The 14,991-nt window shown below is 38.2% G+C and overlaps 1 protein-coding gene across 1 annotated transcript in view; it reads right to left on the minus strand.

The window, feature by feature from the left end:
- The window catches only part of SLC9A3 (solute carrier family 9 member A3), a 132,272-nt gene extending 118,650 nt beyond the window's left edge, over positions 1–13,622 (minus strand). The window contains exon 1 of the mRNA XM_044665160.1: positions 13,397–13,622. Within this exon, the coding sequence (XP_044521095.1) occupies positions 13,397–13,622 (226 nt within the window). The remainder of the gene's footprint in view (positions 1–13,396) is intronic.
- Positions 13,623–14,991: the final 1,369 nt, after the last annotated feature.

The raw sequence follows: 14,991 nt of genomic DNA on the forward strand, positions 1-14,991 counted from the left end.
AATCATGAAAATGCTACAGTATTTCTAGTTCCTACTTCACAGAGAACATTATTTTCAGAGATATTTAAGCTCATTATGTTTCTGCCTATCATCTCTCCTAAATGGAGCTAAACATGGCTTCCAAGTTAAAAAGGGAGTCAAATGAAAGCATTTTATTAATCGCTTGATATTCATGGATCACATCAAACTACATGGATCCATCAAAGACCACCCTAAATAGTCCCCTTACTTTGTGTGATATCTTTTCCCAGTGCTACTAAAATATTGTCTGGCTTTAATAAGTACAAAATGTTTAATGTATACAGAGACTAAAGCCTCTAAGCTTGGATCTAGAGGTCAAATTGAACCAATGGGTGAGGATAATACAAAAAAAAACCCAACCCAAACTTCTCCTCCAGGTAAGACATATTGTTTATAAAGCTATTAAGGAGAAATCTATTACTGATATATTAATAAAAAACAATAACTAGCATTTATATAGTACTTTAAGGTTTGCAAAGCACTTTGTTAATATCTCATTTGATCCTCACAACAACCCTGGAAGGTAAGTGCTACTATCATTCCCATTTTACATATGAGTAAACTGAGACAGAGGTTAAGTGACCTTGCTTACCACAACTAGTAAATGTCTAAGGTTAGATTTTTACTCTTGACTTTAGGTTCAGTGCTTTACCTACTGTATCACCAAGCTGTCTCTGATATAAAAGCCAAATGGCAAGTACATGATTAATACTACTGACACTTACTAAATTCTAGTTTTAATATATACTTTTGGAACTGTAAAATGGACTATAACATATTTCACTAGCATACAAACAAAATACCATAAAATATTAAGGAACCTGGGGCCAGGTACTGCCCCAAGGCAACTACAGAAAAATAAACACATCCTAACTAAAAAGGAAGAAAAGGATTGTTAGACATTCTCAGGGACATGTTAAGCAGTTTAAAAAAAAACAAAATAAAACCTTGAGATACATCTGGAACAAGTAGACTTTTTAGTATTTCATTGCACAGTAGTAAAAACTATTAACAGATACACAACATTAAATTTGTTAGATATAACTCAAACTGGTTTAATTCTCTCTGGAGCCAAGGAAATGACAAAGATCCTACAGTGAAATCCAAAGACCCTTCTTAGGTACTATCTTCATGTGCTGGGCCAACTGTATGCTGACAAAGAAGTGCCAAGAAGACGGCTGAGACATTTGGATTTGTCTGTGGAAGCAGACAAGTTTATAGTGGCAATTTAGGACTAGGATAATGCCACAAGAAATAAAAAGAAAAGACATTATTAAGAAGCTTATACTCAGTGATCAGTGCAGACTATGGATGGAACAATTTAACACCTATAAAATCCCCAGCAAAATGTGATCCAGTGGCTAAAATTATGTCAATTATTTGCTAACTTTCATGGAAGGAAGACAAATTCTACTGCAAACTACAAAATGCAGTCCTCAAAATATTCTTGAGAAATAAAAACAATAAATTGTACTAAACTAGGGCATTATTGCAGACCAAACTCTTGTCCAAAATTACCCAAACATAATACTGTTCCATAAAAACTTTAGAACAACATTTCAAAAGATTTCATGGTGACAAATATTCATAATCCCCAAACTGTTTGGGATGAAAAATCTTCAAAATGTAGAGACCAAGCAGAAGAAATCAAAATCATAAAGAAACAGGATAAGGTACATATGTATACACATTTTGCTGATAGTGTTTGTGCCTACATCTCAATATTTTTTATTCTACAACAAAATGCAATTGTTTTATCCACCTGTACAATAACCTGTAAAACATTAAATGTAAAAAAAAAGTATAGCAGGATGGTGATTTGTTTCCCAGACTTTCTATCCACACTCTATTAAAAAGATGGGAATAATGAATTTTCTAAAATAATAATGATAATAATACTTGTGTTTTGCAGCTCATGGTGAAGTAAAAATAAGAACAATGCCTATACTACTGAATTCACAGAGTTCTGTGGATCAGACACATAAAATATTTTGTTAGGTTATTATTATCATCATTTTATGATCATAGAAACTTTCAATCACTAAGAAATCTTGGACACTGGGAGAGACCCAATGTCAAATTATGTAAAACAAATGACTGCAACAAAAGCCTTGTATAGTAATGATTTTTGAAGATATAAAATACAAAAAGTCGGAGAATAAGAGATTGGAGATGTACAAATTGTCAACTCATTTTTCAGAAAGAATAAAAAAAGGATCACAATAAATGTTTTTTTAAATTGAATTCCTCCCCTCCCCCCAGCCTCACCTCAAGATCTAGAAATGATTAAACAGATGGTTTGTCGGCATTTAGAACAGGGAGAGGTGAAAACGCAGAATGGGTTCACTAAGAACAAATCACTAATTTTATTTCCTGTTTGTATAGTGTTATTAGATTGGTAGAGGAGAGAAGACTATAAAATGTAAGCTCATTGAGGGCATGGAATAGCTTTCATTTTTGTCTTTGAATTATTAGTTCACAGAAGTGACCAGCACAAATATTGTTTCTTTAAATCAACTACTGTATTTCAGAAAGGCACTTGACAAAGTCCTTAAATGCTGTCTGTGTGACAGGATGTAGGAATGTATGTTGTTTAATTATGGAGGTTTCTTGCTGGTTGAAGAATTGTATCAAAGAATGTTGGTTAAAAGATTAATGTCAGGGGGCAGCTGGGTAGCTCAGTGGATCGAGAGTCAGGCCTAGAGATGGGAGGTCCTAGGTTCAAATCTGGCCTCAGACACTTCCCAGCTGTGTGACCCTGGGCAAGTCACTTGACCCCCATTGCCCACCCTTACTACTCTTCCACCTAAGATTCAATACACAGAAGTTAAGGGTTTAAATTAAAAAAAAAAAAGATTAATGTCAAACCTCAAGGCAAATATCTTGTGGTGTACTCTAGACTCTGTCCTTGGCTATGGCATGTTCAATATTTTTATAATCAGTAATTTAAATGAAGATGAATGACATGCTTACTAAATTAGGTAGATGGCACAACACTTGATTGGAAAGCAAATATGCTAGAAAATAGAATCAAAATTCAAAATTTTCTTAAAATATTTTGAAAAAATTGGCCCAAATCAAAAATATTGAATACTGATAAATTTAAAGTCCCTCATTTAGGTTCTAAAAACTGAAAACATGAATAATTGGCATTACTTTATATGAAGAAGCCTGGAGATTTTAGTTGACTATTAGCTAAAGATGAGCTAACATTATGATGTAGCTGTTTTAAAAGTTAATGGAATTTTAGGCAGCAATAAATGTTAAGTATAGTGTGTCCAAATCGTGGGAGGTAATAATGGTCCAATTGTACATCATGCCTGTCTAGAATCTTGTGTTCAGTTCTCTGAGTGCCACAACTTAAGAAGGACATTGATTACCTGGAGTGCATCCAGAGTAGGGTGGCCAGGGTAGAAAAGGGTCTACAAATCATGTCTTCTAATTAACATAGATGTTTCTGATGAATATGCAGGTGCTTTTAATCAGAAGAGAACACCTAGCGGGGGGCCATGACAGCATCATCAAATATTTTAAGGTCTATTAAAGTGAACAAGGATACAAGTTATTCTTGTTATTCTCCAGAAGACAAAACTAGAACCAACAGATAGATATTTCAGAGAGATCGATTTTTATTCAACAAAGGGAAGAACTTTGCAATAAACTGAACTGCCCCGAAACTGGACAGACTGATTCATTATGAAAACTTCCAGTTAGAGTCTGGATGACTGGGTTGGAAGCACTCCTGCTTTAGGTGAAAAGTTTTCCAAAGTTACCTTTAAGTTAAATCCCTTCCAATTCGAAGACTATATACATCCTTGATATTATTAACTTCATAGCCACCTTGTGAGATAGTAGGGGATATATTATAATTGAACTTATTTTAGAATGAAGAAACCAAAGGCAGTTTTCTAATGTTCAGAAAAGTCTCATAACTAATAAATGGCACCAAAAGGAATAAATGCAAAACTCCTGATTACTAGCCCCAGGCAAGGACAATATTATTTCATCACTGACTCATCTGTAAAGACCTATTGCTTATGTTCTACTGATCAATAATGGCACCTTTTGGCTTTGAGAGAGTGACCAAATCATGATACGTCATGGATCAAAATTAATTCATGCAGTTATTAAACAAGTTTAGTTACTTTGATATTCAATTTGGAATCTTTACTAAAACACTGAAAACTCTGAAATAGTGTCTCTTGCCTAGACAAGAAGGCTACAGCCATTTTTTTTCAAATAGTGGGCACCCTACTTCTCATAGCTAGGGCAAGTTTTTAATGTTAGATGAATGCTTTAAGAACCATATCCCTTGTTTATTACCCTGTGTCATTTGTTGTTGTGTGAGGTAAGTAATATGGTGTGGTGGGGAGAGTACTGGATTTAGAGTAAGAGAACCTAAGTTTGAATCCTGACTGCAACTTACTTGTGGTATGACCTTGAAAAGGTCAATTAATCCCTTTTACAGAGTTTGCTTCCTCATTTATGAAATATAAACAATAATGGAAATACCTATCTCACTGGATTATCCTGAGAATCAAAATTATATATGTATATCAAGTGATACATAAATGATAGTGAGTATTGACCACTTTGGGCAGCCAGATGGTATAGTGACAGGACTGGAGTCAGTAAGACTCATCTTTTTGAGTAACCAGCTGGCCTCAGATTGCTCACTGTTTGACCCTGAACAAGTCCCTTAACTCTGCTGACCTCAGTTTCTTCATCTCTAAAATGAGCTGGAGAAGCAAATGGCAAATTATTCCAGTATCTTTGCCAAGAAAACCTTAAATAGAGCCAAGAAGAATCAGACATGACTGAAATGACTGAGCAAAAAAACTGACTACTACTTCCTCCAAACCATCTTGGGATGTTTTGAGTAAACCATTACTAATATTTGCGAGATTTGGGGGAAGTCATTCTCTTTCACTGGGCCTCACTTTCTTCCACTGTAAAAATGAAGGGATTGTGCTGGATGATCTCTAAGGTCTCTCCTAAATGCTAATTTGATTATTTTAGGCTCATTTAGTGTATTTTTCACAAAAGTAAACATGTATAAGACTTATTTACCATTTATATTTATTTTCTTCCTTCTTCTGAACTTTGGAGAATTATCACTCACTTTGATACCATCATATATTACCTTATATATAGCACTTTGATGCCATCATATATTACCTTATATATAGCACAGTGGATAGAATGCTGGGCCTGGAGTCAGGAAGTCTAATTTTCTTGAGTTCAATCCAGCCTCAGATACTGTGTGACCCTGGGAAAGTCACTTAACTCTGCTTTAGTTTCTTCTTTAGTAAAATGAATTGGATAAGGAAATGGTAAACCATTTTGCCAAAAAAAATCTGAAATGAGGTCCCAAAGAGTTAGATATGACTGGGAATGTCTGGAAATGAACACTATAGAGGACCTAACACAAAGCTAGATTCAGTATGGGTAATCTATCAAAGTTATTTTTAAAAATAGCACATGAAAGAAGATATTTCTGTTGCTGTGAATAAAGCTTAATCTTATTGTTCTAGAAATAACTTCACTTAAATATTTCAAAAATTGATCTTCTATAATACAGTCATTTTTTGAATAAATCCAACATGGAAATATTTTATGCAATAGTAATAAACAATAAAGTTATCTTAAAATAGTTACTGTTTCTATTGTTCAGCCATGTCTGATTCTTTGTGACCCCTTTTGGAGTTTTCTTGGCAAATATACTGGAGTAGTTTGCAATTTCCTATTCCAACTCACTTTACAGATGAGGAAACTGAGGCAAAGAGGGTTAAATGACTTACTCAGGTCTTATTATCCAGCTAATAAGTGTCTGAGGTTAGATTTGAACTCAGGAAGACATCTTCCTGGCTCCAGATCCAGCACTCCATTCACTGCTTCACCTAATTGCCCAGTAGTTGGCTGGATGCTAAATCTTTATGGTAAAGCCAAGATTTCACTCATGCTGAGTGTCCAATATGTCTGCTAGCCTTTCTATGGCTTCTAGGATTTAAAACATAAACTCTGTAGCCTGGCATTTAAAGCCCTTCAAGGTCTGCCTCCAGCCTACCTATCCAGCCAAATTTCATATTATTTCCCTTTGCTCAGACTCTATATTTTAGACTCATTGAAATGCTTGTTATTCTCTGAACTTGGAATTCCATTTCTGTCTCCTTGCCTCTCTTGGCATAGGCTGTCCTCTGTACCTGGAATGTATTCTCTTTTCCCTTTTCCCCTCTTGGCATCCCATATTTCCTTTAAGGCTCAGCTCAGGCACTTTTTAAAAAAAAATCTTATCTTCTAAGTATAGGTTCCATGGCAGAAGTGCAGTAAGAGCTAGGCAACTGAAGGTTAAGTGGCTTGCTAAGGATCACACAGCTAGGAGGTAGCTGAAGTCACATTTGAACCCAGGACCTTTCATCTCCAGTCTCTCTATTCACCGAGCCACCTAGCTGCCCCCTCTTTTGTGATCTTTTTATTTCCTATGTTCTTGGAAACAAAGATGTAAAGAATATATTTATGTATCTGGAATAAACACTGTAAAGAAAGTAAGTGGATTTAGGCCTTGAGTACTAGCTTGATCTAGGCATTGGAAGAAAAAAGGATTTTCTCCACAAAATTAATTTTAGTTGTTCATTTGTTTTTCAGTGGTGTCCCACTCTTTGGGATCCCATTTGAGTCTTCCTTGGCAAAGACACCAGAGTGGTTTGCCATTTCCTTCTCCAACTCATTTTGTGGATGGAGAAATTGAGATAAACAGGGTTAAATGTCTTACCCAAGGTCACATAAGTGTTTGAGTCTAGATTTGAACTCCAGAAGATGAGTCTTCTTGACTCCAGGCCTGGCACTCTATCCACTACACTCTCTGCCTTTATCAATCCATAGTAACCCAATTAAACAAAGTTTGTAAACTTCTGCGTTGCATAATTTCCTTCTCTGTAAAGAATTGAATGACTTGTGATAAATATCTGAAAAAAAAATCATAGAAATGGGAGAAATGCTCAAGACTGTTTTAGCAAAAAGGATGGGTCAGTTTAGAGAATGTTGTTGAGGGTTGATAGGGTCAGTTTAAAGGTAATTGGTAGAAGTATTCTTTAGTAGGATAATTGAACTGGGCTATATATTGCCAGGCAAATAATCCAGCCAACTGTTTAATTTTTAGTTTTAGAGAGCAATGGGGCCTTGGGCCTGGGTACTTTACCTTCCTATAAAATGAGGATGTAAGATGAAATGACTTCCAAGGAACTTCTGGCCCTACATTCTCTGATTCTTTCATTATTCAGTAGATTAGAATTAAAGAAAACTCTTAATGTATAGGATCTATTTACTGTACAGTAGAGGAGTCAAACTTAGCATAGTAAAAATTCCTGAGTACTGCTAATCAGATAAAATGTAACTGGGAAATGTTTAATAGAATAATACAATTACAATATAACATAATGGTAATTTGTGGTTTTCCAAGTCAATATGTGGCCCATGGGAATCCATTTCATTTGAATTTGACACCACTATTGCTCAATATTTTAAATCAGATATATGAAACACTGACATACTTTAAAAATGTATTAAATTGTGAGATGGGGTTTAGAACAGTTAAAAATGATTTCCTTTATGTAAAAAGCCTTCTCTATTGGAACCAGAATGATATTATGACTTCAACAGAATTCCCATCCTGAAATTAAATCCATTGTGATTAAGAATATTCATAATCCAGGAATGGTGAATCAGTTCCTTTATACTATGACTTAAAAGAATCAGTTGAAGAAAATGAAAATGTTTAGCTTAGAGAAGAGAAAGGGAGTGAGGAGGGGGAGGGTATGGTAGCACTCTTCAAGCAATTGAAGCTCTATTATATAGAAGAAGGACAAAACTTAACTCTCTGGTCCCATGTGACAGAACTAAGCAATTTGTAAAGACTCATCTTTGGATTTTGTATGAAGAACAATCTCCCTGCCCCCCAATTCAGAATCAATGAATTGACCTTAAAGTAGAATTAATTGCCTCAGGATGTAGTAGGGTCTCCCTCATTAAAGATCTATGAGAAAAAGATGATCATTCCTCAGAGATAATGAAGAAGACATTCTTGTTTAGGCGTGGGTTAGACAAGGTGGCCAAAGGTCCTATCCAGTTCAATGGGATCTCAAATGAATGCAGAATCAAAGTAAATGAATATGAGCAAGATACTGTCTAATAGAAAATGCTGAAAGGCTCTGCCCATTCAGGGTGAGATTTCTGTATAGGGTAGCAGATTATATTCTCTAGAGAGAATTATTGGAAAGCTGAACAAATACTATATCCTTGTACTCTCGTGATGTTTAAAACAAAGTCTTGCATACAGAAGATATATAATTGAATTGTAGAAAGGATTCTTCACTGAGGAAGTCAGATTAGGTCAAGACCAAGATTTCTTCCTAAAACTCCTTGACTCTGAGGTGTCTTGAATGAAAAAGTTTGAGGTGTCTAAAACATTTGTATCTAAAACAGGTGACTCAGTGGATAGCCAGGCCTTGAGACAGGAGTCCCTGTGTTTAAATTTGACTTCAGATATTTCCTAGTTGTGTGACCTTCGGCAAGTCATTTAACCCCAATTGCTTAATCCTTGCCATTCTTCTGTCTTGGAATGGATATTTAGTACCCATCCTAAGATAGAAGGTAAGGGCTTTTTTTTTTTTAATTTAGAAAAGACCTTATCATTTTTGCATATTTTATTCTGCCAACAGAAGCCCATCTTTTAAGTGAGTCTTGAGAATTCTCTCACATTCCCTTGTTTTTACCTCCAACCCCTAGACGACTCATACTTTTGTAATTCATCTTCAGTTTATGGGTTCCAATTTATATTTCCCTTTGTTCCTATCAGTCTTTCTGGAGCTGAATCCTTCATACTTAACTCTTATCCCTTTTCTTTACTTTTCTTTTTATGCAGTTCCCACTTCAAAACTAATTTGCTCCCAGAATATCTACTTTGATCATTCACTCATTCAAGATCTCACTCCGATGTCGAAGACAAACAACTTAGTCACCTTCACCAACCAACGTGCAAACAATCTTCTAGTTCTCTCAGAAAGTATTCATTTTTTATACTCACATCAATTATAGGTATCATCTGCTTTATTTAAAAGATACTGAAAGGGCAACACTAAAGACTTCCAATGGATGTGTAATCTCATCAATAAGTGCCAATTGCAGCTCATTCATTACCTCTCATACAGTGCAACATTTAGCTACTTTGCCCCATAAATCCTTTAGAGAGGGGTCCACCCAACAATATGCTGGGAGTCTTGTCTTAATCTCTCGACATTCTGAAGGTACCACATAATCCCCATTGATTGATTATGAAACTAACAAGACTTGTAGACCAATCATCTATATAGCCTTTTCTCTTCATAAAATTATTTATACCAGAAACATAACATTTTATAAGCTTTCATTAGGGCTTGAAATCTGGAAAATGGAAATGGTTTCATATAATGGAATTCTCATGTGAAATTATTTAAACAGGATTTCATCTGTATTACACGAGAACCTTCTTCCTGACTTGATAGTGATCTCTTTCTGCCCTGGGTTAATCAAACCAGGGGAGAGCAGATAAGTATTTGGTCCTTGGTGACCCAGGACAGAGTATTTTTTACAGAAGTCTTTAGGGATTCTTTCAAGGATAGCCAAATTGAAGTAGACACGAGGGCTGTTCCATTCTAAATGATTACCTCAGCTCACTAAAATCAGAGAAAAATATTTTCTAGGTTATACAAGCTTACTCAATATAGGTAGTGCTCTAAAGTTACAATGCAGATTCATTACATTAGTTCCTTTAATTCTCACCACCATCTTCCAAGGTAGGTAGTGCATGTATCATTTTCCTCATTTTAGAAATGAGGAAATTTAGGCTTAAAGATAAAATGAGTTCAAAAAGGTTAAACAACTACGGAATGTTGGAACTGTCATGCAAAACCTGAAAAGTGCAGGTGGTAGAGCTAGAACTTTTTTCAAAAGGGCTTAGCAAGGAAAAAGGTGCCTCTCTCCCTTCCTCCCTCTCTCTCTCCCTCTTTTTGTCTCTCTGTCTCTGTCTCTGTCTCTCTGACTCTGTCTGTCTCTCCATATATCTATCTCTCCATCTCAAACTCTTACCTTCTATCTTAGAATTGATTCTAAGTATCAGTTCTAGGGCAAAAGAACAGTAATGGCTAGGCATTGGGGTTAAGTGACTTGCCCAGGTTCACACATCTAGGAACAGTGTAAGGCCAAATTTGGACCCAGGACATTTCATCCCCAGGCCTGGCTCTCTATCCACTGAGATACCTAGCTTCCCCCAGAGAGTTGACATTTATACAAACCATGTTATTTTATGAAACACACCACTGTATAGTGGTTAGAAAACTGGGCTTGGAGTAAGGAAGGATAGTCCAATCTTGGCCTTGGATACTTATAGGCCAGTGATTCCCAAAGTGGGCACCACTGGCCCCTGGTGGGTGCTACAGCGATTCAGGGGAACAGTGATGGCCACAGGTGCATTTATCTTTCCTATTAATTGCTATTAAAATTTAAACAAAATTAATTTCCAGGGGGCTAAGTAATATTTTTTCTGGAAAGGGGGAGGTAGGCCAAAAAAGTTTGGGAACCACTGCTACAGGCTATGGACTCTGAGTATCAGTTTCCTCATCTATAAAATGGGAAAATTAGATTAAGCAGCTTCTCAGGTCCCTTCCAACTCTAAATCTATGAGCATTTACTGTTTTTCTCCTAAGAAGTTCCAAGTATTTCAGTTGAAATTATTACTAAGGTTTGCAAAGTGTCTCACAAATATCTCATTTTATCCTCACAGCAACCTTGGTAGGTAGGTGCTAGTATCATCCTCAATTTGTTGTTTAATCATTTTTCAGTTGTGGAATGACCCCATTCTGGGGTTTTCTTGGCAAAAATATTGGAGTGGTTTGCCATTTCCTTTTCCAGCTCATTTTACCATCAAGGAACTGTGGCAAACAGGGTTAAATGACTTGCTTAGGGTCACACAGTTAAGTATCTGTGGATGGATTTGAACATAATTCTTCTTGACTCCAGGCCTGGCACTCTATCCACCATGCCACCTAGCTGTTCTAATTCACAGATGAGGAAACTGAGGCAGACATGAGTTAAGTGACTTGTACAAGGTTACAAAGCTAGTAAAAGTCTGAGGTTGTATTTGAACTCAAATCTTCTTAATTTCAGCACTTTATCCACTGTGCCACCTAGCTGCCTCTTCCTTCCAGTTTCTGATCTATTTATTTGTCAGAGGGACGACTTGAACCTAGATTTTCCTGGATCCATGACTAGCTTTTAACCTTTATCTACCAGGCTGCATCTCAAAACAATTTTATACGAAGTTGATGTTTAATCTGTAATCTTTCTTCTCTAGTACTGGTGAGGATGCAAAAAAATTTAGTTGGAGTCCTTTATGCTTTCAGGTATTTACCTTTCTTTATGAATAGGGATTGCATCAGTGATTTCATTAATACAGAGAATCCCTAATGAGAAAACACTCTACCAAATCAGGTTAGTACCTTTTCTTCAACTTAGAGTCCTAAAGAATTGCCTAGGGCATTCAGATAAATGACATGCCCAAAGCCATACTGTCAGCATATATTCAGAGTTGGAACATGAACTCAAGCCTTCCTGGTTTTGAAGCTCCCTCTCATACCACACTATGTCTTCTTGGATAAGTTAACTGTTCAGTTCCAGCTACACAAATTGCCTATTCCCCTTGCTCTGCTTTGGGATTGAAATCATTTGATAAAGATAAAGGTCAAATACTAAAAAGAAAGAGAATGAGGTTGTATCAAATAAGCCCATCTACCTGAAGGGAGCAGGATATACCTATATTAGACAGAAAAAGTTCACTGCACAGAGCTGGGACAACAGGCCGGCCGGGTCCTTCAAAGGATTATTATAAACTAAAACAGATGATTTACAGTAAAAAGACACATTTATTAAATCTTCTGAATTTTCTGTAGGCAAGCACTTGAGGAAAATTAACCTTCCTATCACCTTCCCTCGTAGTTAATTATCACCTTTGTTTTATTGAAAGGTGAGGCAGCTTTCTCAGAGGAATGAACAGACAGCTAATGAAGTCAGTGGGGGGAAAAAAAGAATTACAGGAGAAAATGTCATTGCACACATGGTTTCCCCAATTATCTGCTTCAGTATACTGAAACAGAAATATCTCATAACTACAGATAGTCTAAAGAAATAAACTCAAATTTGAAAAAAAATCAAGGTTTTAAACAAACAGGAATCTGAAGTAGAAAAAAAAAATCTGAAACCCTGACAAAAGAGGGGAAAGTTGTCATAAATACCAAAAATCCGTAAGGCTTTGGGGAAAAAAAAGCTTCCTCTTTTACACAAGATATTTTTTCTCCTGTTCCACTGCTTTTACTAATGCATGGGTTGTTGTGGTTGAATCAGGATGAAATGTTTTAGTTTGCTGAGCAATTAAGGCTTAATGAGATCTCAGATCTATTGGAAATAGTGGAGGGTAATTCAGGTAATAAAAGCACAATTTCACTTTCTAATTATATCCTTTAAAGCTCTCAACAAACTTTACCAGCAACTTCTTTTTTAAAAAAATCACATAAGAATTCAATGCCAACCACTGAATTCTGTAGGATATATATGTGTATGAGAGACAGTGTTATTAAAAGTGAGATATGCCAAGTCCTACAATGCTTGTTAAACCAGACAGAAATTTTTACAAAAGGTAAAATGTCACTGAGAACCAGGAAATATTGAGGATACCAGTGGCACTATGTAATGCTAATATATGCTAACCCAATCTTACGTACAAAATGACCCCAATATCAGCATTGACGGTGGAATGTAATCCCTATCTACCTCGGCTGCACTTTCCCATAAAGTTCTAGGTAGTGTCATGTTATGGGAGAGGGAGGAGAAGAGGTGTCACAAAATGACACACCATTAAAAAAAATCTGGGATGTTTTCCCAGAAGAGTCATTAGCTATATGAATACTATGATAGAGGAGAATAATCATCACAGGATAAAAATACTTGCTTTAGAAAAGTATTTGACATGAAAAAGAAATAGGATTGGACTTAGAAAAAAAGGCTTATGATAAGATAACTCATTAATTTGGATTAAAGATTCAAACTACAACTGTGTAACAAGGTCACTGCAATCTTTCCGTCCAGTGGCAGGAAATTTGGGGAGGAACGCCTAAATAAAATAAATGGTTCTGATCCTTCCACTCTGGGTCCCGAATACCATCATCCTCCCCAAACATGAAAAGAGGATCTTTAGAGTCTGGGTCAGGTGCCGCCAACTCGCCAAGTCTTCGGACAGTCTGCCTGAGGGGGTGGGGGTAGGGGTTGGAGGGCTTGTTACCTCACTCACCGATCTTGGCCAGGCTAGCTACGAGGATCCAGAGTGCGATGATGTAGGGGTCCTGGACGTGATGCCATTTGAAAGTGACGATCTGGAAGCCCTGATTTTCGTGACTATTGTGCCCTGGGATCTCTTCAACCCCCAGCACCCGTGGCAGCATCCAAAGGGCCAAGAACAAGAGTCCCCAGACAGGGAAACGGAATTCCCGGCGCGTCCCCCTCACCCTGAACGCCATCCTGAAGCCTGACACTTGGGATTCCCTGAGATGCGCTGCCTCCAAGCGGGGGCAGCGACGGTCACAGACAGCAGCCACCTGCTCTCTGCTGACAGCTCCAAGTCCAGCGGCAGCGGAGCCGGTGCCGGTGCCGGCTCAGCGCCCTTTCCAGTCGGATGGGATCAACATAATCTCTGACATCCCCCTGCGCCTCCGAGTCTCACCTGCTGCTCCCGGCTCCAGATCAGGCCAGGGCTAGCGAGGCAGACAGACGAGACTGACAGACTGACAGAGGAGCCTACCCGGCGCAAAAGGGGCACAGGGCCGCCGGGCTATCTGAAAAAAGAAACGCCAGGAGCTGGAGTGGGAGCGAAGGCGAGGGTAGTGCACCGTGCTAGCGGCTGGTCCGGCCGCAGTTCTCTTTATTGGGCGGACCCAGAGCCCAGAGAGGCGGAGCCTTCCCCTCCCTGGACACACCACACACACACCATATACCACACACATACACACACATACAACTACACAGTTCACACACACACGTACACACGTGCACACACGCACATGCACCCCGCCCCGCGCTCCGTGTATCTCAGTCTCTGGCCGGCCTGACTCCTGGATAAGGAGTCCAGCTGAGCCAAGTCAATCCGAGAGCGGCCAAGGAGTCCGAGCCGCAGCGCTCAACGCCGTCTGTTCCCACGGCTTCTACCGACCGTCCCAAGCGCGCGGTGAACTGAGAGGTCCTAGCCACGAGGTTAGCGCAGTGGGGTCCCCGCACCACAAGCAATGAGAGGAAAAGGCGTGGGAGCTCCGAGCGAGGAAATTATGGACTCATCCAGGGTTATAATGCACGGGAGGGAGGGGCCAAGGCTTGGGACAGATCCTGGGAAGGGGTTTGGAGAGGGCACAAATCTGGCAGATGAACGCCCGTTTAACGGGATGCTAAAAACACCAGGAGAAGGGAGCTCGCACAAGTATGAGGGTTTGGTTCATTTCAGTTCAATAATTCTTTAACGCCCAAATTGTGTGCAGAGGAAAATTATACTAGGAATTGGGTGAGCTATACAAGTAATTCATTAGCACGTGCAAATGATTATCTTACAAAATAACAAGCTCGAGAGATGAAAACAAAGCACTATGTGTGTGGTCTCTGCTATTACCAACTATAGGGATGAGAAAAGCTTTTTTTTTTTTTAAAGCTTTACCTTTTGTCTTAGAATCAATATTGTGCATTGGTTCCTAGGCAGAAGGGCTATGAGGGTTAGTCAATGGGAATTAAATGACTTGCCCAGGGTCACACAGCTAGGCAGTGTCCAAGAGCAAATTTGAACCCAGGACCTCCCATCTCTAGGCATGGAGAAAAGGCTTTCCATAGGAGGTAAGGTTTCATTTG

The sequence above is a fragment of the Gracilinanus agilis genome, chromosome 1, assembly GCF_016433145.1.
Source record: "Gracilinanus agilis isolate LMUSP501 chromosome 1, AgileGrace, whole genome shotgun sequence".
In the NCBI taxonomy this organism is placed as follows: Eukaryota; Metazoa; Chordata; class Mammalia; order Didelphimorphia; family Didelphidae; genus Gracilinanus; species Gracilinanus agilis.